This window comes from Dendronephthya gigantea, unplaced genomic scaffold (assembly GCF_004324835.1).
Source record: "Dendronephthya gigantea isolate DGI-Jeju-01 unplaced genomic scaffold, DenGig_1.0 000032F, whole genome shotgun sequence".
Lineage (NCBI taxonomy): Eukaryota > Metazoa > Cnidaria > Anthozoa > Malacalcyonacea > Nephtheidae > Dendronephthya > Dendronephthya gigantea.
Window position 1 is genome coordinate 362,370 of NW_021163042.1, and position 27,897 is coordinate 390,266.

Here is a 27,897-nt window from a genome sequence, read left to right on the forward strand (position 1 = left end):
TTGTATTTTATTCTCGTCTTATATATATATGCACCGGCATCGCAAAATACATACGCACGTACACGCACGTAAAAGTCTAATTTAGTAAATCCTTATATATATATATGTTATGTTTGAAAAAATTAAGTAAATAAATCGAAAGAACTTGGTTTTCAGCATATTTTAGTATGCACTTGTATGTTGAATAATAAAAATCTATTTCATTTCAAATTTTCCTTGCGTGTACGTGCGTACATAAAACTGAAACGCGTAACTGGAAAGCAGCCCTTAGTTAAACGTCGCATTTTGGTAACGTCGAATTAATGCAATTCTCTCATTATCTATTGTTTGAATTGCATTCGACGCGACCAAAACGCGACGTTTGTTTGTGGGGAATAAGCAAGGCCTAAGTAATCATTTTACATGGAGCGCTCATATCGAAGAGGTCATCAAGAAGCCAATAAGAGATCTAGACTATGTTATTAAGTTCAGTTAAAGAGGGCTAAGGTCGATGCCATGCAACTGCAGATCCGATATTATTTCATATATATGCATGTGTTCGATCGATCAACAATAACAATGTACCAGCCCTCCCGAAGCATGCGCAAGGAGTAGATTATTGTTCAGCGGGTGAAAGTTTGAATGTATATATATATATATATGGCCAATTGATGAACATCACAACTTGTTATGCGTGCATGATATGCGAGAAATTGTTTAAAAAAGAACTTTAATATACCACACATTCACACTGATCGTATACCAAGAATTCTTTCATTTTTAAGATGGCAGATAAAGCGTAATGTGTAATTAATAAAAAGTTAGATTGAATTTATTGTATAGTTGTATATAGTTATGGAAGTCGGTGGTATTTATTCTTACCACATTCAGCATTCAGTATACATTTCTACTTTTTAATATAAAAATTATAAAACATTTCAGTTGAATGCATTACTGAGTGCCGTTCTTATTACGTGTGAATATCGCAAGTGGCAAGCACACATAGCTTCTAAAAAAATCGTTTTAAACTTTGTCTCATTTTTACTATATTAATTTAGATGAAGCTCGTATCCTTCAGGAGAGCATATCAATGTTTACCCCCCCCCGGTTTCTACGCCCCTGAATGCTCTATAGACCTCCTTAGCTTTTTGTGCATGCAAATGAGCCTATTTAATAAACCAGTGGGTTCGTATTGCCGCCCGTTTGACAAAAGTATTATAGAATACTAAGGCTACACGAGAGGCGTGCAGGTTTTCCCCCATGCAGGTTCTTACGCGGCCATCGCGGATGCATTTACTATGACCAAAAACTGTCTAAAATACCTGATTAGCTATGAAATAGTTACGTATAGTTTTCCCGAAAATTGCGTACGTATTTTTGGAGTAATACATCCTTCATTTCTACTGCACCTCTACAACGGCTTTTACTATATAATGATGTAGATGAGGAGGAGCGTGATCAACTGTTGAATTCCTTATAACAAGGGTCCTTAGGGATAAGTACAAACCACATGCAAGCATCGTTACGCCAAATATCAAAATGAGAACGTCGAGGGCGAGTTGCCATAATGTCATACGGTGGTAACATAGCTTTATATGAAACAAGGATGGAAAAATCACTTCTAAACTCGTCCCTGTGAAACTGCTGAGAAATGCAACCAATTGGGAAAAATTCGGAAGTGTAGCAAGTAGAATTGTCATTGCGATTATAAAACAACGGTACATAACTTGACGTGCTGAAGGACGATTTTCTGATCTTTTATCTTCAATTAGCTGATTGTCGATGCAGAAATGCTCTAGTACTTCGAACACAGTGAACACTGGCAGCGTGAACGATGCGATCGAGAGGATGGTTGCGGTTAATGCGACCAGGATTCTGAAGGGACCGGCAGGAAGGTTATCGGTTATCACTTCTTTTGTTGCAGGAAAGAAGGTGGCAGCTGCAATAATACCCATGCAAAAGTTAATCAAAGTCATTCCAAGGAAGGACAGGATTAAGATGGGACCAAATCTCTTTTTAACAGACATTGATTCTTCAATAACCGCCACATAAGGCTGAGAGAAGTAACTGGACATGAGCCACATTACGGCGACTGGAAATTTATCAACATTGAATGTCAGTAACACTGACCAGTTCCATTTGTAAGTATGTGTAAGGCTATAGATCAGAACACTTCCAAATATGATTCCAGCGGAAACTATCACCACGATACTCGTCCAGGTAACTTGCGACAGGTTGGTGATAAAAGCATTGGGCAAAAATGGTAAGGCGCTGAGAAGTATCCAAATCCAGGGGGGGACTCCAAGATGGCAGAAAAGTGTATGAAGGACAGAACTGACGATGAATGAACATAATGAACATATAAGTGAAAGTTGGATAAATTGGATCACAAGAACTAACGTGCCTCCTCCTTTTACCCACACAGCACTTCCGATGTTCGCAAACGAATAGTGAACACGCACAAGTTCTCCATTGTTGTTATACACGTACATGCACGCGACTATCAAATAACTGGTATAACATGAAGTAACTGACACGACAAGCAAAGAGATGATTGACACAATTCCGCCACACTGGATGACATATGCGATGGAAAGAATCGGAAAACCCTGGATTGTATTACAAATGTTCCAAAATGCCTCAAAGGTCGTAATCTTACCATCTGAACTTTCCTCCGTTTTTGTTTCATCAATATTCCGCATCGAATCTCTAGCAATTAGGTCAACTTCACGTTTGTTCTGGTTGTTTGGTATAATTTTCCCATCATCTTTTGTTAATGTAAATGAAACATCATTGTCGTCAGCAGTAGAAAATACCGACGCGTTTGCGAATACCGACAAAAATCCTATAAAATCAGTATGATTTTTATTATGTTTTTATTATTCGAGCTTGACAAAACAGCAAGAATTATGATCAAATTCGCACCTGCTCTAATCTACAGGTAGGAGAATACAGCCTGCAAGTCAGGCTCTGCAGGAAAACAGAGCGATCGAGGTTCGTTGAAGCTACCTAGGCTGTTTCCATATTATGCTAAATATGAGACTATAAGATATAGATTCTCAAGCAATAGACCTACCACTGCGTTGCATGCGCTGTTATCTCTACTCCACTGTCACTGAATTTCACTTTTATCCGCATCATTTAAATAACGATTGCAGAGAAAGACCTCGATCTTGAATTATCTTCATTCAACTGCGCGCAAATCTTCGAATCTGGGTTTAGTATATAGTTAGTAACGACTTGTGAATTTAGCTAATAAACCTCCAATACGACAAGAATTATTCCATCTTTATGCGAACAAAACAAAGTCAATTTAATTCGCAACGTTTTTTACCAAGCGTATACGAGAGCTTGACATATAGAAATGGACGCGAGTGACTACAATTGTTGTTATGCATGGTTTATTGAATTTATAAAAACTACACAAGTAAGAAATTTAAACACGGATTGAAAATGAATAAAGGACCTCGTCGAGATTGGAATGAGGGGTTCTTCGTATAAAATGCATATGCATCGAGTAATTTATATGGTTAGCTAAAATACTTGCCATGCTCATTTTTTTAGCCGAATTACCTGTTTTGACAGGAATTCGGTAGCCACCTGCATGCCTACTTGGCTTGCGTCGTATATATTGCTAGAATATTTATTGTAAAATACACTTGGGGAAAGCGTTATTTCCGAACCAACGCTTATCATAAGAAAGGAATGATCTGTCTTTTCGGAAGTAAGCTGCTGCAGTTGGTATGCAGCAAATTTGTGATAGATGTCCTTATGTTACTGTCTTAGACAACGATGGCACACGTTCAAGAATATTGTTTACGGGTACGACGAGACCTACAATAATAGAAAACAACATGCGAAGGACCCTTGGGATATGTTCGCGAACGAAGAAAAGAATAGACACATCTACTTTTCTGAGAAGGAAAACGACGTGTTTGGAGAAAATAAGACATGCTCAGAAAACTGGTGCAATTATTGCATACCAAAACGGCAAGTGTATGAATCTTACGGTATCGAGTTTGAGACGCGGGAAGAAAGGGATGCGTTTGAAAATAAAATGGAATGCATGGAGATGATTCTGGAGAACGAATTACGCGATATTCGGCAACAACATATGCGCCTCAAGGAAGAACGGACAAAAACACCTCGTGGGAAAGACAACAAGGGAGGGAAAAGTAAACTTATGAATAAGAAGGCACGTGTCTCCAGAACTGATTCTGGAACCAGATATGATTTCCCAAAGAAACGAGAAGCTCTGGACGACACCGATTTTCTTAGAACAGACGATAATCCTTTGATTGAAGAAGTAAGTCTGGTGAACGAGGTCCAAGATGTGCTTGACCAGATGTGTAACTTAAGCAGAGAACTACAAGATATTGAGAAGATATTAAGCATTGAAGTACGTGAAAGGATACTACATCCAGAGCCACGGTTGATTCAAATCAAAGCTCCTGACGATGAGCTCTCCGAGCAGATGAGAAATGATGGTGGATTTAGGTACTGTAGTTCTGATAGTAGTTTGCAAAGAATCTCATACGATACTTTGCCTCCTCCGTTAGCATTAAATGAGCTTTTAGCAAGGCAACCACAATATGATACGTGATAATGTGAATTTCGATAGAAGAAATTTTAGGTGCAATTTCATTTTAAAGGCTGAATAAAATTTAATCGTTCAAGGTCTTTTCACAAGATCCATTTTTGTTGGATCCAATTCACTTGTGCACGTATGTGGCCTGTATTTTGAATAAAGAAAGTGTTGCATTTGCTTTAATTTGCATTTGCTACTTATACACTGCATTATATATTTATACACTGCATTGTATACTTATACACTGCACAAGTTGAAGTCCAAATACAATAAAGACGATAAGTGCACACGACCTTTATTAAATATATTTTCTTCCTTGCTTACATGACTGAAACTTACAATGTGATTTAGCAGAAGATCTCAATAGCTCATATAACAATAAAATTATAGTATAGGCTATCAAGCTATATAGATAGAATATTTTGATAAAAATCATAACGAATGCAAGTACGATATTTGCTTTAAAAGAAGTCTACTGAAGTTGGTCTTCTACGTAGTTGTAATGAAGTGTTATTATTTGTCTTGCTTGATGAATTTGGTGTCGTCTTCAAAGAGCTTTGTACTGGTTTCTTGTTGGCATCAAATGGGATTATAGGCGATTTGAGACTTCGTCTGTAATCTGTGAATTATAAGACAGCTAACTATATGATGGCATAACATGAGTGACAGGTCACAGGACTATCTCCTATAGAGTCTAGAGAGAAGACATCTTATGAAGAGTGGGTAGCTTGAGGGCCAATTCCTAAGAGGTCATCAGTGAGACTCTCAGTGAGAAAATTTTACCAAAAACGAAATGATCAAGCTCATGGTATATAACTGTAAAAAAGTGTATTGCTAACATAGTTATCCAGGACACTTTACCTCGAGTCGTATGACTTGTATTCTTGGATAGTTCGATGCGAACTTTTTTCGTCTTATCTGAACTTGCCATCTTTCCAGTTGCCTGGGAAGAAGAATAAATCATAGCATACATCAAAACGTTCAAAATAGCAAAAAGGTAAATTGACGTCGTTTGACAATTTGAATCAAATATACATAACGTGTGTGGAAATACTTAGTTTAGAGGAAATATTCGATGTTCAAGCAGGATAGAAATGGGACTTCGGGAGGAGAGAGAATTGGGTTTGCTGCCGCTTTCGTGAGAAGTCAAACGTCTAAGGCTGAATTATTGCCCAAAGATTTTGTATTATTTGATTGCAATCTTGATTAAAGCTATGATAAATGTGTAGTTAATTTTGTAGCTCAAAAACTATTTATTGTAAACATGGGGCAGGTGTGTTCGCCATCATCAAGAATGCCCATTATAACAAATTGCATAATTTAAAAATCCCATCTTAACAGCAAGCGGTTCTTATTTCATTAAATGTTTCACTGATGAAATATGAATGATTCTAGTGAAAATTGTACTTATTACATAATGTTATCAGCTTCAGCAAGTGAAATTCTTGAGTGAAACTTATTATGACTTTTCCTTATAATACAAATAAACAAAGAGTTGCACAATTCGACATAGGAAGACGAGCGCTATCTGCTCTTGCTATAAAAAGCCCAAGAGCGCAAGATTCTCCGCAATTGCATGCACGGTCACAGAAATTATTACTTGTATGACATATGAAAAAAACCTTGATGATTGCACCCATTTATACCGTATCAGCAAATTTTACATCTATTTAAGTACTATTATTTCAAGTTCCAGTGAAATTAAACGCGATATGAACTGGGATTTCATTAAAAAGACGTTTTTTCTACATATTAATTCTTTTCCTTCATTAACTAGCCTAAGGCTATAGAGGAAGTCATGCTAAAAAATAATCAAGGTTCTCATATTTCACCGACATTTGTTATTCATGCATCAGTCATCACCGCCATTAACGAAGATTGCATATTTGAGAACTATAGTCTGCTTAAGAAGAGACCGAGACAGGCGAGACTGGCGAAAGAACACCAGATGTACAGGTATATAAATAAAGTGAATGTTTGTGTGTATACATATCGTGATTTAAAGGAACTTGTTCGGGAAGATTCAGATGTTTCTATATTATGATTACGCAATATACCATTGAAGAGAAATTAGTCCAAAGGTCAAGATAAATTGCATGACAATTCGTTATAATTATAACTTATACTGGCAGTGACTCCGTAATCAACTCTAAAATAATCGAAATAGATATCGCTATAGCTATAAGCTTTACTACCTTAGTTTTTACTACCTTAGTATAAGCGTTCAAATTGCTTCTCAAAAAATAGAAGACTCAATTTATTTATTCTGGTGCAGATAACACGTCGTCGTTCAACTTGATCTTTGCAAGTCCATGCAATTAGTCAACTTGACCCGAGGTTTCGTTCACAAAACCAAAGTTGCACAAAATTAATCCATCTCAAAGCTACTCAAACGTTAAACTAATGACGTCTGTGGATTTAACATCAGACGTCTTAGGAATTAGGATTTAGTTTACAATGTCTTTCTTTCGTTTACCAATAGGATCAAACAAGACCTTACCAGCTGTTAAAATTTTGAACGATAATGCATAAAAGCATAATTTTTAATATTGTACTATATAGTACACTATTGTATCTTATACATTCTAATCCTCATGCAGGACTGTATTTATAGGCTAGTACATGCACGGAAGAATAAACTGGGTAGAAATCACAGAATAGATTGATTTTTTTTAGTTTCATGATTAAGTTCAGGTAAGTGATGGTTCACGTTGTGCCTAAAGCACACTATAATTACACGCGTCATATATATATTAATTACTATTCTAATATTTTAAATGACTGTGATGCATGCAATTTTATCGAATGAGATAACTTCCAAGACAAACAGAATAAAAACAAAGACTCTTAATAGTCAACCATAGCAGCATGCATACATGAAATTGTCTGCTTCCAGCGACGTGAACAATATTGTAGGAAACATTATCGCTGTAAAAACTCTGGTTACATCTGTTTGACGGTTTCACCTTGTATAGGAACTATAAGAAAGTTACACTAGAGCAGGAATGGAGGGGTTTAAGAAGATGAGTTACTGACTCTCGAAGGTATTTATACACGTGCTCCAATTTTGTGCGGAAATGAAATTCACTAGCGTGTGGTCAACGTTTTGTAGTGTGCTGACTTGTATTGTATGTACCAAATGTGATAAACTAAAAACGTTCAACTATAACATCGTCCGGGAGATGACTGGCTGAAGAGTCTGTGTCATAAGATCGAACTATATATGCCAATCCACTCAATTTTTTATTATCACTCATATCTTTTTATTTTTATAACTTTTATTAATAATAACTTCTATTTCACATCCTCAACAATTTCAAAATCAATGAAAGATCAATTTTTATATGGATATTAATATATATGGATATATTTTCAGTGGTTTTGTGACGCATGTAACATGCATATACACACATGCACAATCATGTATATTGCCTTTTGAATACAATCCTTCAAAACAATCATTCAATCTACGTAAGCATTCCTGGCATTCCCAGCTTAATATTTATTTGAGTAGCTGAAAACATTTTATTGTTGAACTTTATCCAAACATTGTAAAAGAAGTTCTTAAAGGTGATAAAAAATTGTTTGCGCGGTTCGGTTTGCTAACTATTTTTGCCATTTGCCACTATACTGAAAACGAATAAAATATCCAGCAGATTATCAACTGCATGTGTAATATGAACAGTCAATAAAAGAAACATTCAAATCTGCACTGGGCAATGTTGATATATTTTATATATAGTTAAAACCGCCAGGCAATGATTTATTGAAAATGCATGCAATATAGTCAATCGTGATAATGGCTACAATATATAAGAAAAAGTAACTCACAATACACTCTATAGTATATAGTACTGATAGTCATTGATATATGACGTCAAAGCCATTGTAGCTACATTTCAAGGTGCCGCTGCTTATCAGGTCATAAAATGATGAAATTTATTTTCAAATTTGCACCGCAGGGTATATATAGCGGACTTTATAGCTAGCGTTTATGATGTAAATTGAAATTATATTTACATATACCCATGTTTTGACAAGTGCTCGCGATCACGCAATCTCAGTTTTATGACAAAATTTCACATTTCTCTGGCAAATACCACGCGTTAAGAACGTAAAATCTTAGGACAGAAATCGCGCCGTGTGCGCCTGCCTTCACTATTCTCCAACGAATTAAAGTGTGAGTGATGTTTGTATGATATTGCTATATATTGTAGAAGCGGGAAGCGGGATCGATCAGCGCGCATCTTTAGCTAAACGCTATACGCTATAGCTAAAGGCTAGCTAAATGCTTGCGGGGCGGCAGTTCTTATACACCGTGAATCCATTAATATTATCAAATGCAAACATATTGATTGCACAAATAACAGGGGCCGGTTGTGCGAAAGATGGATAGCGTATATATGTAGACATATATATATATATGTCCACCGGATAGTGATTTTTTTCAGCCTTTCCAAAAATGCTTGAAAAGCAATAAAATTTATAGAGAGAATCCTCAATTTACGAATACTAAGGTCTAATAAAAGTTTTAGCCAAACAACGGACGATTTTATAAAGCGATTGAAAAATGCACTATCCGACAGTTTTTGCCACGAAAAAGAAAACGCCCATATTATTCTTTATATACTGAAAAGGAGTATAAATAACATTTGAATTTGCTTTAGTCTAGAAGAATAAAAGACTCGACTTATTGGGTTGCAGAGATCCCGCTGTTTCAGGCTAAATTTCTTCAACTTTATCTCAGAATTTCGTTCATCGAACTAGAGTTGCAACAAATTAATCCATCTCAACCGTTGTCCCGTGAGTGTGCCATGTCTTCGAATGTAACAAACGTCACAAGATCACAAAAATATTTCACAATGGCTTGGTTCCGTTTACCAATAGAGGAAGGCGATACCATTCCAGCTGTTGAAGTCTTGAACGACATATTGATCATAACGGGCATAATATTGAATATTGTACTGCTGTGGATGATATGGAAAAATCCAGAAAAGAAACCACGAAATAGCAGAGCGCTGTTGTTGGCCAATCTTTGCATCGTAAATCTCGTAGTTACGATTTTTGGAGTTATCTGCAGCATCGAAACCAAACTCCAATCCGATCGGATCTGTTCGTATAAATCTGGGGCTATTCTAACATCCCTAGTCTTCCCCAAGTACTATGCAAGCGTTTTTCTTCTAACACTGACACAGTATGCCTTGATTGTTAAACCGTTTAAATTTCAATCAATAGATCCGCGAAGAAATACGACGACCATTGCTTTTATATTTGCATCAACTGGTTTGTGGTTGCTACAGTGATGATAATCGCTCCTAACTTCGTTGACGATTTTGATGAATATTTGAAAGTAATGGTTCTGTTGCTCGTCTGTTTATTCTGGATAATGACTGTAGTCATTGCATACATGTACATACGCACCTTATACACGCTTTGGAAAAGAAGCGATACTCTTAAAGAAAGGTTAAATGTTTCAGAAACACAGCAAGGAAGTGTAATCATTACTCAAAACATCCACTTAGCAAAAACAATGTTCTTCTTCATAATGAGCGTAGTTCTCTCCACCCTGATATCAAATACTGCGTATCTGTTTCTCCTATATTGTAAGGAATGTGATCAAGATACTGTAGCGAAGGTGTGCCTGTATACAATGCCGTTGTTCATGGCCATACCAGCCATCATACTTCCAATGAATTGGATAATAGGAACACCACAGTACTGGAAAGAATTTAAGAAACGAGTTTGCAAACTAGCAATATGCCACCGTGTTGGAGACATTGAAACTATACAGTCGCCCAAAAATTAACTATTTTATTAATTAAAAAAACTGAAATGCTTAATGACATGCATAGCTCTCGTCAACTAGGCTGTCAGGTCTTCCAGAGAAAATTGATCTGAACTGGGCGAGGTTTAAATCCGGAAGAAACGTTTCATAACGCGAGTTACGCTTTACGGTTACTGCAGAAAGAGCAGCAAGAGGTGTGACAATAGGTGATGAAGTCCTCCTAGTTTATTCCAAACTGTTTCTGATTGTCGGATAGATATAACTATTTCAGTGTGTAATGTATAAATAATATAAATAAAATGCTTCATGGGTAACTTTCTGTTAAGAATCCTATTGGGGGAAATTTTCATTGCGACAATGTTAAAACTTCTGGAGCCGGTTGTACGAATGGTGGATAGCGCTATCCACGGATAGTGGTTTTTTTTCAATCGCTCTAAAATTACTCGTTGTTTGGCCTAGATTAATAAACCTTGATATTCTTAAGTTGGGGGTTCTTTTTCAAAACTGTCGGCTCCAAATCTGTAATTTCATTGCTTTTCAGGCATGTTTAAAACGGTTGAAAAAATCACAATCCGGTGGATAGCGCTATCCGCCTTTCGTACAACCTGCCCCTTGACCTGCATGTAATGACGAGAACTCCTATAAAATAGACTTCGTATTAATTGTATATTACTCTAATTACAAATGTTTGATAGTGATGCGCAGATTGTTAAATGACGCAGTTTTGCGGTCATTACCATTTAATTATCCGGTCTAATACTTTCTGAGTTAATATTTAATGAGAAAACCTTTGTTTTAACTTTATTTTAACTGTGACAAAACGGTCTTCTTGCATAAGCATATGAAACGTGATAGAAACAAAATGCACTGTTCTGACAAAGCAGGTGACATCGGTTTAAAGATTTAACTATACAGAAACTAAGAACATTATACTATCACAGGATGAAGGTTTAGGAAGATGAATTGCTGAATAAGAGGTATAGAACAACGTATCTTTTGGTCGCAATACTGGCAACTATATGGCCTACTGATTATTGTATGTATAATTTTATGTATATAGTTTTGACATTGACATAACTATTCCCTTATTTCTAATATTTCACCCAAACGTTCCAATATAACCACGGAGCAGCGTGACAGCGTGTTCAAACAAAAATAGACAAAAATTCACCTCGAACTTTCGACCCTAGAGTCTTCGTCAGGAATGCTAGTATGACTAAAGTCGAAACGTCGAGAAGTATTTCAGCCACGGGCAATCAAAACAAAACCCCAAACTAACATGATAAATGTACACTATATCATAAAATCCTAAACAATAAAATATTCTAGAATAAAATTGAACTGTGAATTGAAAGATCAATACTATGCCTACTTCCCCTGCGGGCCCATTTCCGGGCAAATATAGCAAGCTCCCTAACGTCTGCGGAAGAGGTAGATATTATGGTACTATTTATAGATTCTCGTCATATTTCCCTCGTTTCCCCCAGATCGTGATTACGTTTCTACGTGTTTTCGCTTAATTGTGAGTAATTTAGTATATTTGTTTGAACAAATATATATTGTTGTTGCTAAGTTTAGTCACCACAACATTGCATGATAACTGTCCTGGTGTTTTATAAACTGCATGTGGTATATTCAAAATATAACCAATATTCAAAAAGAAGGAACAAAAAAACAACAAAAGCGCCTAAACAGCCTCGGGCAATACGGATAGTCCTGTCATAAAATTTTAAAATGTAAATTTGAGCTAGTATATCCCGTGATTGGTGAATCCTTTAAAGTATGGAATATGTATAAACTTTACAGAAGGATGCATATATACCTACATAAATGTTCACGATTGTATGATTTCATCAGTCTATATAATGTACGTATAACATGAGTTCTTATTCAAGAACAGTGGGTTCTTTTCACGTCCCCTGCGCCTTTCTTCAGGACCCTGATTTCGATGTTGAATGAAATTGAGACAAAGCAAAGCGCCATCATAATCATATTTTCACTGATGTAACTACATTAATAATATTATATATAAATCTCTGTATCAATTTTGTTTATAATAGCCTTCTTGGATTGCTTGACAGTTTCCTATGGTCTATATTTGTTGCTAATTGCCTATTTGAAGTTTACTGGATGAATAACGGAACTCGGCTAATTCGGTGGTGGAGATCAGATGCTACCGATCCAAATCCTTGATTACGACGTTTCGTTGTTTTGTATCACTGTCAGTGTCATTAATCCATCATAACTGCAAGTTACCCATGCAATGTCTCTAAATTCAACAAACATCTCAGGTTTCCAAGGATATTTTGCACTTTCTTGGTTTCTTTTACCAATAAAGCCAGAGGAAAACACTCAAGTTATTCTGGTTTTAAAAGATATATTAATCATAACTGGCATAATACTGAATATTGTGCTACTGTGGATGATATGGAGAAACCCAGGTAAAAAACCACGCAATAGCAGAGCGCTGTTGTTGGCAAATCTTAGCATCGTTAATCTTATCGCAACTATCTTCGGTCTTATCTGCAGCATCGAGGATAAAATCAAATCCTACAGGATCTGTACTTTCAAAGCTGGTGCCATTGCAATATCCTTAGTCTTACCCAAGTACTATCCAAGCGTGCTTCTTCTAACACTGATACAATATGCATTGATTGTTAAACCGTTGGAATTCAAAACAATAGATCCCCGAAAAATTAGAACGACGAAAATTTTCATCTGCATTCACTGGATAGTGGTAACTACAGTGATGATAATACTTCCTATCTTGACTGACGATTTTAATAAGTATTTGAAAGTAATTGTCATGTTACTCGTGTTGTTATCCTGGATATCGACTACAGCCATTGCATACATGTGCGTACGCACCTTATATACGCTTTGGAAAAGGAACGACAATCTTAGAAAAAGGTTCAATGCATCAGCAACACAGCAAGGGCTTGTAGTCATTGGTCAAAACATGCGCTTGGCAAGAACAACGTTTTTCTTCATAGTGACCTTGTTTTTTTTCACCCTAATATCAAATACAGCGTATATGTTTCTTCTATATTGTCCAGAATGTGATAAACGTGTTTTGGTGAAAGTGTGTTTTTACACAATACCAATGTTTCTTGCCGTGCCAGCCATGCTTCCAATCAATTGGTTAATCGGAACGCCACAGTATTGGAATGAAGTTAAGAAACAGATTCGTAAACTATTAGTATATTTTGGTTGTGTGGGTGACAATCAAAACTAAACTAATCGCTTGAATTAAACTTTAACGTGCAGCAAGACAGTGACGCACAGGTTCAAAATGGAGGAATGAAGGATAATAACCCGAACAGATAGTCGAACGATTGCAAGTTTAATGCAAATTTCATCAATCAATCCGCCTGGGAAACCTATATCAGGCTATTCAATATATAAATTTAGACTACGGCATTGTTTTATAACCCTAATTTTGTCATCCTCGTATGTAATAAAACGTGCACTTGTTGGGATCTCAAAAATAGTCTGAACCATATAATTTCTCATGGTGCTAAAACCATTACCATGCATAAAGAATCAATTACTTGCGCCCACAATATAAAATATATAGACATGCATGATTGTGTAGTCCAACGCCACCCGACCGATTTATCGGCTCCAAATCTGTAAATTCATTGCTTTTCAGGCATGTTTAAAACGGTTGAAAAAATCACAATCCGGTGGATAGCTCTATCCACCTTTCGTGCAACCTGCCCCTGGCCTGCATGTAATGACGAGAACTCCTATAATTAGACTTCGTATTAATTGTATATTACTCTAATTACAAATGTTTGATAGTGATACGCAGATTGTCAAATGACGCAGTTTTGCGTTCATTACCATTTAATTATCCGGTCTAATACTTTCCGAGTTGATATTTAATGAAAACAAAGAATTTAATGAAAACAAAGAATTTTAACTGTGACATGATGGTCTTCTTGCATGCATAAGCGTACGAAACGTGATAGAAACAAAATTCATGCACTGTTCTGACATACCAGGTGACATCGGTTTAAAGATTTAACTATACAGAAACTAAGAACATTATACTATCAAAGGATGAAGGTTTAGGAAGATGAACTGCTGAATAAAAGGTATCGCAATACTGGCAACTATGGCCTACTGATTCGGTTTATTGTATATGTAATTTTATGTATATAGTTTTGACATGACATAACTATTCCCCTATTTCTAATATTTCACCCAAACGTTCCAATATAACCAAGGAGCATGCAGGGTGACAGCGTCTATTCAAACAAAAATAGACAAAAATTCTTCTCGAACTTTCGACCATAGAGCCTTCGTCAGGAATGCTAGTATGACTAAAGTCGAACGTCGAGAAGTATTTCAGCCGCGGGCGAACAAACCAAAACCCAAACTAACATGCGTGATAAATGAACACTATCATAAAATCCTAAACGATAAAATATTTTAGAATAAAATTGAAAGATCAATATTATGCCTACCTCCCCCGCGGGCCTATTTCCGGGCAAATATGGCGGGCTCCCTAGCGCCTGCGGAGGAGGTAGATATTATGATACTATTATAGATTTCCGTCATATTTCCCTCGTTTCCCACAAATCGTGATTACGTTTCTAAGTGTTTGTGAGTAATTTAGTTAATTTGTTTGAACAAATATTGTTGTTGCTAAGTTTAGTCACCACAACATTGCATGATAACTGTCCTGATGTTTTATAAACTGCATGTGGTATATTCAGAATACAACCAATGTTCAAAAGAAGGAACAAAAAAACAACAAAAGCGCCTAAACAGCCTCGGGTAATACGGACAGTCCTGTCATAAAATTTAAAAACAATTTTAAAATGTAAATTTGATCTAGTATATCCCGTGATTGGTGAATCCTTGAAAGTATGGAATATGTATAAACTTTACAGACGGTTGCATATATACCTACATAAGTGTTCACGATTGTGTAATTCTCAGGAGTGGGTGCATTTGCATGAATAAAGGACAAAAATTTCATCAGTCTATATAATGTACGTACAACAGTGAGTTCTTATTCAAGAACATTGGGTTCTTTTCATTTCACGTCCCCTGCGCCTTTCTTCAGTACCCTGATTTCGATGTTGAATGAAATTGAGACATCGAAAGAGCTAAACCACTAATAACCCCCCCCCCCGAACAGAACCGGTCGGACTATTTTTGCCGCGTAAAGAGCAAAGCGTCATCATAATTTCACTGATGTAACTACATTAAAAATATTATATATAATTTTGTTTATATATAGCCTTCTTGGATTGCTTGACAGTTTCCTATGGTACTCGACTTATTGGGTGGTGGAGATCAGATGCTACCGATCCAAATCCTTGTTAACAAAGTTTCGTTGTTTCGTATCACTGTCAGTGTCATTAATCATAACTGCAAGTTACCCATGCAATGTCTCCAAATTCAACAAACATTTCAGGTTTCCAAGAATATTTCGCACTTGCTTGGTTTCTTTTACCAATAGAGCCAGACGAAAACACTCAAGTTATTCTGGTTTTAAACGATATAACAACCATAACTGGCATAATACTGAATATTGTGCTACTGTGGATGATATGGAAAAACCCAGGTAAAAAACCACGCAATAGCAGAGCGCTGTTGTTGGCAAATCTTAGCATCGTTAATCTTATCGCAACTATCTTCGGTCTTATCTGCGGCATCGAGGATAAAATCAAATCCTACAGGATCTGTACTTTCAAAGCTGGGGCCATTGCAACATCCTTAGTCTTACCCAAGTACTATCCAAGCGTGCTTCTTCTAACACTGATACAATATTCATTGATTGTTAAACCGTTGGAATTCCAAACAATAGATCCCAGAAAAATTAGAACGACGAGAATTTTCATCTGCATTCACTGGATAGTGGTAACTACAGTGATGATAATACTTCCTATCTTCACTGACGATTTTGATAAGTATTTGAAAGTAATTGTCGTGTTACTCGTGTGCTTATCCTGGATATCGACCACAGCCATTGCATACATGTGCATATGCACCTTATATACGCTTTGGAAAAGGAACGACAATCTTAGAAAAAGGTTCAATGCATCAGCAACACAGCAAGGGCTTGTAATCATTGGACAAAACATGCGCTTGGCAAGAACAACGTTTTTCTTCATAGTGACCTTGTTTTTTTTCACCCTAATATCAAATACAGCGTATATGTTTCTTCTATATTGTCCAGAATGTGATAAACGTGTTTTGGTGAAAGTGTGTCTTTACACAATACCAATGTTTCTTGCCGTGCCAGCCATGCTTCCAATCAATTGGTTAATCGGAACGCCACAGTATTGGAATGAAGTTAAGAAACAGATTCGTAAACTATTAGTATATTTTGGTTGTGTGGGTGACAATCAAAACTAAACTAATCGCTTGAATTAAACTTTAACGTGCAGCAAGACAGTGACGCACAGGTTCAAAATGGAGGAATGAAGGATAATAACCCGAACAGATAGTCGAACGATCATTGCAAGTTTAGTGTAAATTTCATCAATCAATCCGCCTGGGAAACCTATATCACGCTATTCAATATATATATTTAGACTACTGCATTGTTTTATAACCCTAATTTTGTCATCCTCGTATGTAATAAAACGCGCACTTGTTGGGATCTGAAAAATAGCCTGAACCATATAATTTCCCATCGTGCTAAAACCATTACCATGCATAAACAATCAATTACTTGCGCTCACAATATAAAAATAATAGACATGCATGATTGTGTAGTCTAACGCCACCCGACCGATTTATCAGTCCGAGGCTTTCTATTCCCAATTTGGGAATATTTGACATCATAGCTATACACTTCAGAACTTTTGTTTCTATATGAAATTAACCTTTTCCTTAATTTACCTCATAAACCATTTATTGGAGATGGAAACCTTGTTTTTGTAAGCAACCTCCTTCGCCCTAGTCTTGTATTATTTATATTTTACAAAACTTCTGATTTCAGAGGGCACGAAAGAACGTTTGTATAGCATGCAGTTCATTCTCGTTACTGAATAACAGAAAAAAATATTTGATACTCTTCGATTTCTCTATCGTTAATCAATTTTAAACAATCGAGAATATTTCCTGTTTTGTAGTTTTACACATAATAGACCTTTTCAGCTTGTATGCAAGTTTTATTGGCTATTCCATGGTCACAACATCTGAAATGGGTTAATTTGCATGCAAGCTGAAAAGGTCTACTGGTCTATTCGAACGCATTAATGAATTTATAAATAGCATCATATTCCACTGTATAAAGTTCAATTTTTGTACTTACCAATTGTTTTCTTTCCTTCTTTGTTTTTGGTTCAGTGGCTACTTTCACTTTCTTTTGCGAGTGGCGAAGAAACATAGCCAGTGGCATTGAATCAGGAGACAAATTACCATCTTCGTTCTTTCTGGTTTCGGTAGTCTCATTGGAGTCATTATCTATAGTATTACCATTAGCCACTACTTGTGTAGCTGCACTTAAACCAGTTCCAACGTCGGATTTCTTATCATCGGTATTCCGAACTATCGAACCAGACTTGATCATTTCAGTTTTGGCAACTTTTCCCGGCGTATAATTTCGAGCTTGTTTCGGGAGTGTACTCAAATACGATCCGTCTAAAGAGTCGGAAGTGTTATCCATAATTTCTAACCAATCTTTATTATTCTCGTTTTCTACTGATTCTTTCTCATTACTGGACTGAGAAACAACAGCTTTTTGGTTGGATTTTCTTTTCTTCTTACTCGATTTACCATTCTCGTGTACTTCCTCACAAGGTTTCTTTTCAAAAGGTGTTTCACGTTTTCTCTTTGATTTGGGTTCAACATTAATCATGTCCGATTTCTGTTCACTTCTCGACTCAAGAACACCCTCACGTTTCTTGCATTTTCTTATCTTCTGCATGGAGCATTCATTTGCAAACTTATCATTTTTCTCATGTATCCTACTATCTTCGTTGACTGCGGTGTTGTCATCGTCTAAAACTTTGTTTTTAATCTCCATTTCTAAATCTGGAGATTTCTGGTTAATTTTCTCTTTTCCACTCTTCTTGTTCTTGACGAGTTCATTGACAGAAGATGTATCCATGTCCGAAATATGAACATTACCTTCCACAGTTTTATTTTGTTTTCGTTTTCCGCCTTTCTTCTTTCTCTTTACGATAACTTCACAATCTACATCCACATCAATGTCCATGGAAGTTGCATCACAGTTACTTAAACTTGCCTCGTCATTTCCGTTACAGTTTCCCTCAGGCTCGCTCGGCGATCCATGTTTGCCGTTCTCTTCAATATCATGGCTTTCACAACAATTTTTCGAGGCTGTTCTAAATTTGTCATTGAAGTGGTATAAAAGCTGTCTGTTTCGTACTGGTATGTCTTTACGGCTGGCCCAAGAGAAAAATTGGTCACTTATCGATACAAAATCCACCTAAAAATATCAACGAAGAAATATTCACAAAAAGTTCAAACTGTGTTCTTCTCGTGCACTCAAATGACAGTTACCAATGGTACTAAAAATGTACAGTATATCAAATATGTGATAGCTGGATGACGGAATTTTTTCTGTGTTTTTTTAAATTACTATATTGCTCACGACTATTTGTTACTTCAGCACTATATATAGGTACAGTAATACATATAGTAAAAAGCAATATCCATGAAATGATTTATTAATTTTTAATTCAATATATGTATTTTTAATGGAAAAATACATATATTGAATTAAAAATTAATAAATCATGTCAAATATAGGTTGTTCACATGCACCATTACATATATATATATATACACTGCAACGTATTGGTAATAACTAACTATAAAGTCAGTACTAAACTTTTACCTTTAAGAAAAAATCCTGTTCCCGATCGTCCGCAACTTTCTGAGACAGCCGAGTAAATATTTCCTCTGCCACAGTTTTCGTGATAACTTTGCTATTTAATAGACATATTATAAGTATAAGATTTTAGCTTGTTAAATGCAAGTAACATCTTGGAGCAAACGTTTTACAGAAACTTGAAAAAGGCAATACACAAACTGTTCTAAAAACAGACTTGTAAAAATTTCTTTGCAAACTTGGTTTAGTTGTTCTTTACTCGTGAAACTTGTGCGAAATTACATTTTAAATTCACTAGTCTACCTGTATCTACTGCGGGTAGTATCTACTAGTCTGCCTGTGTTAGGCTACCCAAAGGCAACAGCAATTACTACCTTACGGCAAACTATACACATCTCGATTACATAGTTTGTGCTACATATAAAACTTGAAAAGACGTCTGGATCATAAACATATAGAAGCTAACATTGGATATTTGATATTTATGCCTTGGCCTTGGAGATTCGTGTTAACACATGCAGGATAAAGTTGACCTGCTTTCGAAGTGCCAGCCCATGATAAATTTACGTGTATCTACGGTGCATCTATATAGTATTCCTTACTTCGTCGAAGTGGCGAGTAGTTTAATGAAAGGTTGTAGTAGTTGAGAAATAGCGGAACTTGGAATCTTTATGAAGAAAAAAGATCAACTTTAATGTATGATTTAAGACCAGTGCTACATACAGTACATTAATAAATCAAAGAAACATCGGTCAACTAAAATAAGTTCTTTATCTTTACGGTGTACTGTAATATCGTTGATTTTATCATACAAAATATAACACATAAAATCTGTTTTGAAAGTAAAGCAACCAAACTGGCTCTTCTTAATTCACACTGTGTTTATCTCCACACTACATTGTAGCTACAACAAAAGTTTGCCATCTGTTTGCCATCATTTGACAATGGTGCATCCCATCTTCCGCAATGGATCTACCTCAATGAGTGCCCTAGATTTTACCTCTATCTAATTTTTACCTCATTGTGCCCCCTTTTCAACACTTCATGATTGCAAAACAGAGCAGCCGACCCCTACCACCTTTGATTGCAAAATTAACATTGAAACACAGTACCTGGTTAGTTGAACATTTCAAAAGTTCCTCAATAAACACTTGTATGATATGAATCTTTACACCATCAGGACACTATATTGGCAAGTCAAAAATATCAGTGGTCATCAAAATCATGTGTGTGTGCATGAACTGTGAACATAGTGAGATTTATATTTCAAACAAATACTGAGGGAGGCTTAAGTAGGCAGAAATTAGGAAGTATCGTATAAATTATATTTTATATATTAAGGGCATGGGAGAAAGATGAGCTGGCAGGGCCCTTAGAATTTCACACTTTTGTGTGAAAACCAAATGAAGTTATGCAAAAGCCAAAAATTGACATAACAAACAAATATGGAAAAAAATGTATATAAAATGTGTATAAACAAATTCAGAACAGCACGGTGTTCTAAATAAATCTGTTCAATGAAGCTGGATAAGACATTTGCTTATTTGTTGATTATAGATTGCTGTAGTGTTAGGGAAAATATGTTAAACTGCAAATATCAATTTATCTGGTCAAAATGATTTGTATAATAGACCACTTCCCAAGTATGTACTTACATATTCACTAGAAGATAATGGTCCATCTTCCAACATTTTATTGACAGACTCTATAGTCCTAGCAGAAAAAAGATTAATGTTAAATGGCAATATATTTAGGCCTGGTATATTCATTTTAAAGTAAATTTGCATGTATATTGAAATTTCAACCAATTTATGTTTTGCTGTGCAAAGGAAAAATCACTGTACCGGTATCCATGCAATCACAGTGAAAACTGCCAGACTGCTGAACACGTCAAAATTTTTAATAAAAAAATACTTTCATAAACACATACTCATTGTTCCAAGCATTGTTCTTCAGAAACACAAAAGTCTGGTACACAAATTTTCGAATTAACTACAAAAAATAGTTTTTATTATATCAGTAAACTCAACACTAACAGTTGGTTTTGTAGCTGAAAAAGGTTTATGAGCAAAATTATATGCACACTTACAGAATTGTTCTCTAGATTCTTATTGCAGTTTAATTAACTAATTTCTTACCAGATAAAATTTATCCAATCGCAATCGATCTATTCCATGCCATTCTCTGCAAATTGTTTTATAGAAGCCATCAATATACTCCAAACCTGAATATAAATAATTACAAACAGAAAGGTTTATTGATATAAAAAAAATCAGAATAATTATTGAAGAGAGAATTTTACAATTTTACTGGTCTTGTGGGTGTGAAAGAAGAAATTAATAGCAGGTTCATATTTACAAAAGAGAATCAAGTCCTATTTTAGCTACAAATTAATTCAAAATACAAATTATATTGCATACCTGCAGTAGTTTTTTGAAAGCAGTGGAGAAGCTGGGCAATGTTTTCTGCTAGTTCTTCCTAAAAATAAAGTGTGTATAATTTATAAAAAAGAACAAAAAATTATGTGACTACAGAAGAAATATGGTAGCTACTGTTAACTATTGGCTCAATTACTTCACAAACCAGTTATATACCTGTACACTACGTTTATCAGACATCCACATACAGTAAAAGAGACCCTTCCAAAGTTTCAACATATCACTTTCAGAAAGACCTATAAAAAATTGTTTCACCATACTTTTATAATTTTTCTACCCAGCAAATTATATAAGAATTTTTGAGAAGGATCTTACATATTATTACGTATGTAATGATAATTTTCTTAATGATAAACTTTTTGCTTGATCAACTTTTTTCTTTAGGGGCACCATTTGAATGAATGCGGGCAAAACCTTTTTATTAAAGCAATCAAGCTCTTGAATAGCATGCAAAGGGGTACACATTACCCAGTCAAAGTTGACATAGTTTCTTGTAATTTGTATGGAATTCAATTGGCTTTGAAAATGTATCATTATAGTATGTATATCAGTGTATCTCAGTATTAGTATATGTATATAAAACTATGTATCAAAAAAACTGTATGAAATTAACATACAATCAAACAACCGAACCTGATGATGTCGAGTGCCGCGTTGATATCCAAATCTTTAACTTCTTTACAGCTTTGTCTCGAACAGTTTTTTCATTGCTAGCGAGTTTTTTTGCAAAATACGTCTCTGCACCACCAGAAACTTGCCTTGCTGGGGCGGCCATATTTAAACACGTGGAATAAATACATTACACAGTAACACAAAGTAAGCTCAATGAACACACCGCTGAACATTTCCAGATGTTTTATTTTGTGATTAAAAGCGAAAGCGAGGCTAAGCCGCTGATTCATTGTTTCCATTCATTACAAATCGAAAAGATCGAAAAGTTTCAACATGTTGGATTTGTTTACAATATTTTCGAAAGGAGGGATTGTTCTTTGGTGTTTTCAGGGCACTTGCCAGTCATTCACTTTACCTGTGAATGAGCTGATCAAAAGTGTTATACTTCAGGTACGGTGTTTACACTCGTTTTATATACCTTATATTAATTAGTACATTGGTTGATAATAAACTTGATGGTTTAATACCCTGATGTAAGATAATTAGATTGCATATGTATGAATAAAATCCTCGTCGCATTTTAATAATATTTCAAAATGTGTTAATGTGTCATATGATATAATATATCTCAGTGGCGGGTTAATATACATTTACCCATTTATATAATCGAATTCACGATTTTCACATTTGTACCACAGGAACGTGGAGGTGGTAATTCATTTACTCATGGCTCGTTGGCTTTGAAATACAAGTTGGATAATGAGTTTGAACTTGTGTTTGTTGTAAGTGTGCGATTTGTTTATAAAATCAATCAATAATATAATATCATTCCTTGCAAATTGATGACGATGTGACTCTCATCAAGTAAAATTATGCATAAATATTGACATTTTGAGAATATATGTATTCTCTGAAGACAGCTTGATATTCCATTACCACAATCACCTGGCCACCATGGTCCATTGTGGTTAAGCAGTTAATTTAGTCTCTCATGGTAATGTCATACCACTTGTGAACCAATGAACTATATGTATACATAATAATATAGTATACTATGTGCATTTGGTGAAAAGTAAATCCTCCAAATAATTTAAATTTTTGTTCCTTACTGGAAAATGTTATTATCCATTATCCATGACTCAACAAAAACTAAGATTGCATCCAGTTCTGTATCTCTGCTTCAGTGATAGACTATGCTCTATTTTATTAATTTTCCAGGTTGCCTATCAGAAGAACCTTCAGTTATCCTACATTGATAAACTCCTTACTGATATACAACTTGTGTTTCGTGATAAATACAAAGATGATTTAGAAAAGGGAGAAATAAGAAATTTTGAGTTTCAAGAAAATTTCAATTCTATCTTGAAAGAACTGGAAAACTCTGCAAAGCTGGAGTCGAAAGCACCAAAGAAAATGAGAACCTTTGAAGAATCAAAAAAATCCCAAAAAACTGTTGCTTCCATGAAAATTGACCCAAAGAAAGAGGAAGCTAAAACTGACAAAAGTAAAGGCAAAACAGGTATACATGAATATATTCATCTTTATTTATAGATTATAATCCATTTTACGTACTGTATTTTATATATTTTTTCATGTACTACAACAGAGGCCAGTGCCAAAAAGACTGCTACTGCTGATGTTAGTCCCAAAGCAGTTTCCAGCACTCTGACCGAAGGAAATGAAGATAACACTGATGAAATGATACAAAAGAACAGAGAAAGAATGATGAAGAAAATGTCTGCCAAAAGTCCTAAAACAACTTCTACAGGGTTTGTATGCTACTTTGTCTAGTTACTGTACTAGTTCAATTACAAGTATGCATGCATGCAATATAGATGAATGAGAGAAATTTATACAGATGAATGAGAGAGTTTGAGAAAATGTTTTTAAATAGTTTTTGTGCCAATTATACATTTGGATGGAAATCTAGCTTGGAGCATGTCTAACCTTACTGTTCATCAATCACATCATTCGGACAGTTTTTGAGTGTTACTGCATTTACTAGAAAAGGCTCACCATCAATGAAGAAAGAACGCAAGAAAGAAGCGCGTGTTTGGGAAAATGGTGGTACTAAGAAAGAAGCAACAACTTTAGATTACAGTGGTGCAAATGGTGAGGATGCTTTTAGCGCAAGGAAGGATGAGACAGAAGAAGTGGAAAATATGGTACAGTGTGTGATTTAACAACTTTACATTTTAAAATTTTTTGTATTATTCTGATATTATTTTGAGCATTGTGGTAACAGAAATATATTTATTGATTTCTAACAGAGATCATTTGTTGGTACAATGGGTGGTGAACTTAAACCAATGGATTATGAAACTGATTCTGATGAAGATCTTGATCTCCAGGAAAATGGTCTAGAAAATGATAATCAATCATCCAGGTACTGGTGCTGTACATTAATTGAAATTATGGCTATAGTACAACACAAAGCGTAACTATGTATATATAAATACTAATTAGTTTGTTTTGTAATAGTAATCAAAAGAGCAAGGAATCTGGTGGTGTGTTTGCTTGGTTTAAAGGACTTGCAAGCCAGAAAACTTTGACAAAAGAATCTGTTGAACCAGTTTTAGAGAAAATGAGAGAGCACTTGATTGGTTAGTTGATCTATCCACTGTACATATTGGTTGAACTTTGTTCCTTTGTCAATATTTTTCGTAACTGTCCAGCAAACGTTTGGCATTTTTATTTCAGCGAAGAACGTTGCCTCTGATATCGCTGAAAAACTGTGCAACAGCGTGGCTACAAAGCTTGAAGGCAAAGTTTTAGGGACATTTTCAAGTAAGTGTTCCTGAACAACAGGTATTCCGATCGAGGCAAGACTTTCAATGCCTTAAAATAATAAATGAATAAGGTTGAACTGAAACTTTACTACACACTTCCCACCACATTTACTTGAAATTAGCCTAATATGTCCATAAATTGTACATGACCAGAAATTGACCTACAGCTAATGACGTACAGTATGGTTATCTTTTATAAAGTAACAAACTTTCTTTTAGTTCTTTTCTCTGATTTTTTTCCAAGGTGTATCGTCCACGGTCAAGTCGGGATTGGAAGAATCACTTGTACAGATCTTATCTCCACGCCGTCGTGTTGATATTCTACGTGACGCAATGGCCGCTCAGCGACGTGGCCGCCCATACTCCATCACGTTCTGCGGAGTAAACGGTGTCGGCAAGTCCACTAACCTTGCCAAAGTAAGCTGCTGACGCGCTGGAATATGAAACTAACGGCTTACATTTGTTAGTTGGCAAAAAATAATTAAAACAATACATATCACCGACACTGAGCAAAATAATATTTATCACTTTCCTGAACGTCCCCCCTCCCTTCAGGTCGCCAATAAAAGTATTCACGCCCCTCTTTCCATTTTCGAAAGTAGGAACTCGCACCAACTGAAGTCTCCTTCGAGCCAGCCTTTATAGAGTTGGGCACTGTTTACTGCATATTACACGTTTCTGTGCCTTATAATATACAGTATTCAGTTAATAATGAGGGATAACGGGTGATAAGGAGGATTATTTAACAATTAGTCGCCGAAGGCGAGGTGATTACAAGCTTATATTCACTGAGCCGAAGGCGAAGTGAATATAGACTTGTAATCACCGAGCCTGAGGCGACTAATTGTTTTAGTATAATTTCAGTATTGAAAAAGTTTTATTTATAAATACAACTGATACACGTGTTTATTTTATGAATATAATTTTGATTTTGAGTATTTTCAGCCATGTTTTTTTGGGGAAAAGCAATAGTTACTGCTCAAACTGCTCTGAGCAGTAACTATTGCCTCAGAGTTACTGCTGAGGGAGCCAATCAGAATGCTCAAAGGCCATTTTTCAATACTGAAAATATACTAAATATTTATATTCATTATGTACTTCGTAGATTTGTTTCTGGTTGTTGGAAAACAAACTTCGTGTGATGATAGCCGCGGGTGATACATTCCGTGCTGGTGCTGTTGAACAACTCAGAACGCATGTCCGAAAACTAAACTCACTTCATCCACCTGAAAAAACTAACGGATTGCCATCCGTCATGCTTTATGAACGAGGTTATGGAAAAGATGCTGCATCCATTGCGATGGATGCGATTAATTTTGGTAAGTACATGTATACCGCACCACATGCAGGTGTAAGACCTTCACAACTTTACACAAACCAAATCGCTTGGTTCCAGTGTCTAACATTACTACCCCCTCAACTTCCAAAGTCATGTGAAAAAGGGCGCTTTTTTAAAAGAAAGTGCTCTGTTTGCATACGTGACATTGCTATATGGTATGCTCTGAAAGATATACGAGCTTCATCTGAATAAAAATAGAAAAACATTATATCAGTTCTGCAGGATACCAGTATGCATACAATTTTTCTGTTGTTCTTCAGCTCGCGAGCAACGTTTTGATATCGTATTAATTGACACAGCTGGCCGTATGCAGGACAACGAGCCGCTGATGAGATCTTTATCAAAGGTACCACAGGTTTACTTGATATGCATGCGCACATATCATCTGGCTAAGTTCTAAAATCCTGCGACTGCATCACCTCGTTTTCGTTTTTCATTCCAGCTTATCCGAATCAATGATCCAGACTTGATCTTGTTTGTCGGAGAAGCTTTGGTGGGAAATGAAGCTGTCGATCAGCTTAGTAAATTCAACCAAGCTTTAGCGGACTTTTCTTCCCAAGAAAATCCGCGGTTGATCGATGGTATCCTGCTTACAAAATTTGATACTATTGATGACAAGGTATGGTGCTTGACTTATCTATCGATAGCCTCCTACGGCATGTAATAGCGTCATTAAAACATGTTCTTAGATGTTCTGTGGGTAAAAATGTTTATTATACTGTTACAGAGTAGCAACCCTATTATACGTTTAATTATGAAATGAGTGAATGTTGATATCATTATTGGTGTATAATATACAAATAATGAATGTTTATGAGTGCAATGGCATCTTTCACCAAGTGAAAATATTTTTACCATTGCACGAATGAAAACATTCATTATTTGTTTTATATAATACCAAAATAGACTGTCTCATTTCAAAAATAGAATTTATTAAAAAACATACTGTATGGATCAACAACCATATGTGCGAGAAGCATTTTGATGGATGGTATTTACTGAAAGCATTAAGAGTGCAATGGAACAAAATGTATAGTACTATTGCACTCTGGAGAGTGCAATGGAACGCTTTCCATTGCACTCTTGGGAAATGGGGCTTTCTATTCAATATCACGTGATCGTCATCAACCAATTAAACGCTCTAAATTTAATGGGGTGTTATATAATAGAGATTATCCTATAATAGGGCGCACTACTGGATTCGTTACTTATATACTGTTTTTTAACTTTTTGATTTTAGGTTGGTGCCGCCATATCTATGACATACACAACAGGACAGCCAATTGTATTTGTTGGTACTGGCCAAACCTATACTGACCTACGAAATTTGAATGCAAAAGCTGTTGTACACGCATTACTAAAGGCCTAATAAGCTATTCTCTTTTGCTTTATATCAAAAATACTCTAGGGCTGTTGTGTTCTGTTTATGTAGAGCTATTAATATATTTATTATAACAGATCTTGAAGACTTTGTTGGTTTGGGTATCATGAAAGCAATGTCATAGGTTAGAATTGTGATAGTTTATAGTTTGTACTATGATCA

At 35.6% G+C, this 27,897-nt stretch overlaps 5 protein-coding genes and 1 long non-coding RNA gene across 9 annotated transcripts; 4 read left to right on the forward strand and 2 right to left on the reverse strand.

Annotated features, from left to right (window-relative positions):
• Nucleotides 1-223: 223 nt before the first annotated feature.
• LOC114524763 (vesicular inhibitory amino acid transporter-like) lies at nt 224-2,947 on the reverse strand. The gene has a single exon (XM_028545935.1). The coding sequence runs from the start codon at nt 2,679-2,681 to the stop codon at nt 1,380-1,382; it is 1,302 nt and encodes a 433-aa protein (XP_028401736.1). The 5' UTR covers nt 2,682-2,947; the 3' UTR covers nt 224-1,379.
• An 83-nt stretch (nt 2,948-3,030) lies between these two features.
• LOC114524788 lies at nt 3,031-4,874 on the forward strand. Its single transcript, XM_028545972.1, has one exon. The coding sequence runs from the start codon at nt 3,743-3,745 to the stop codon at nt 4,580-4,582; it is 840 nt and encodes a 279-aa protein (XP_028401773.1). The 5' UTR covers nt 3,031-3,742; the 3' UTR covers nt 4,583-4,874.
• Nucleotides 4,875-5,009: 135 nt separating this feature from the next.
• On the reverse strand, nt 5,010-22,497 carry LOC114524782 (ribosomal RNA processing protein 1 homolog B-like). Of its 2 annotated transcripts, XM_028545962.1 has the most exons (12): nt 22,248-22,497; nt 21,771-21,850; nt 21,597-21,654; nt 21,315-21,400; nt 21,107-21,168; nt 20,832-20,889; nt 20,289-20,360; nt 19,779-19,843; nt 19,183-19,273; nt 17,632-18,771; nt 5,429-5,510; nt 5,010-5,186 (listed from the first exon to the last, which is right to left on the reverse strand). In XM_028545962.1, exons 1-12 carry the CDS (start codon nt 22,387-22,389, stop codon nt 5,029-5,031), a joined length of 2,094 nt encoding a protein of 697 aa, XP_028401763.1. In that variant the 5' UTR covers nt 22,390-22,497; the 3' UTR covers nt 5,010-5,028. The 2 variants fall into 2 exon arrangements, with proteins under 2 accessions (XP_028401763.1, XP_028401764.1); XM_028545963.1 differs by lacking the exons at nt 5,010-5,186; nt 5,429-5,510 and adding an exon at nt 16,727-17,515.
• LOC114524790 lies at nt 5,856-9,679 on the forward strand. Its single transcript, XR_003687125.1, has 3 exons — nt 5,856-6,523; nt 7,182-7,611; nt 9,235-9,679. It is a non-coding gene; the product is annotated as an uncharacterized LOC114524790 (long non-coding RNA).
• On the forward strand, nt 9,746-16,173 carry LOC114524787. 3 transcript variants are annotated; one of them, XR_003687122.1, is made up of 3 exons: nt 9,746-11,388; nt 12,413-14,452; nt 15,607-16,173. XR_003687122.1 is itself a non-coding variant. In XM_028545970.1 (2 exons), exon 2 carries the CDS (start codon nt 12,616-12,618, stop codon nt 13,585-13,587), a length of 972 nt encoding a protein of 323 aa, XP_028401771.1. In that variant the 5' UTR covers nt 9,746-11,388; nt 12,413-12,615; the 3' UTR covers nt 13,588-15,537. The 3 variants fall into 3 exon arrangements, 2 of the variants coding, with proteins under 2 accessions (XP_028401771.1, XP_028401772.1); XM_028545970.1 differs by lacking the exon at nt 15,607-16,173 and having other exon boundaries at nt 12,413-15,537; XM_028545971.1 differs by lacking the exon at nt 15,607-16,173 and having other exon boundaries at nt 9,746-11,329; nt 12,413-15,537.
• Nucleotides 22,478-27,745, forward strand: LOC114524783 (signal recognition particle receptor subunit alpha-like). Its single transcript, XM_028545964.1, has 13 exons — nt 22,478-22,676; nt 22,925-23,008; nt 23,445-23,745; nt 23,833-23,995; nt 24,232-24,391; nt 24,497-24,612; nt 24,708-24,829; nt 24,927-25,013; nt 25,260-25,432; nt 26,121-26,334; nt 26,615-26,700; nt 26,797-26,973; nt 27,595-27,745. The coding sequence occupies exons 1-13, from the start codon at nt 22,560-22,562 to the stop codon at nt 27,721-27,723; spliced, it is 1,929 nt and encodes a 642-aa protein (XP_028401765.1). The 5' UTR covers nt 22,478-22,559; the 3' UTR covers nt 27,724-27,745.
• The last annotated feature ends 152 nt before the right edge of the window (nt 27,746-27,897 follow it).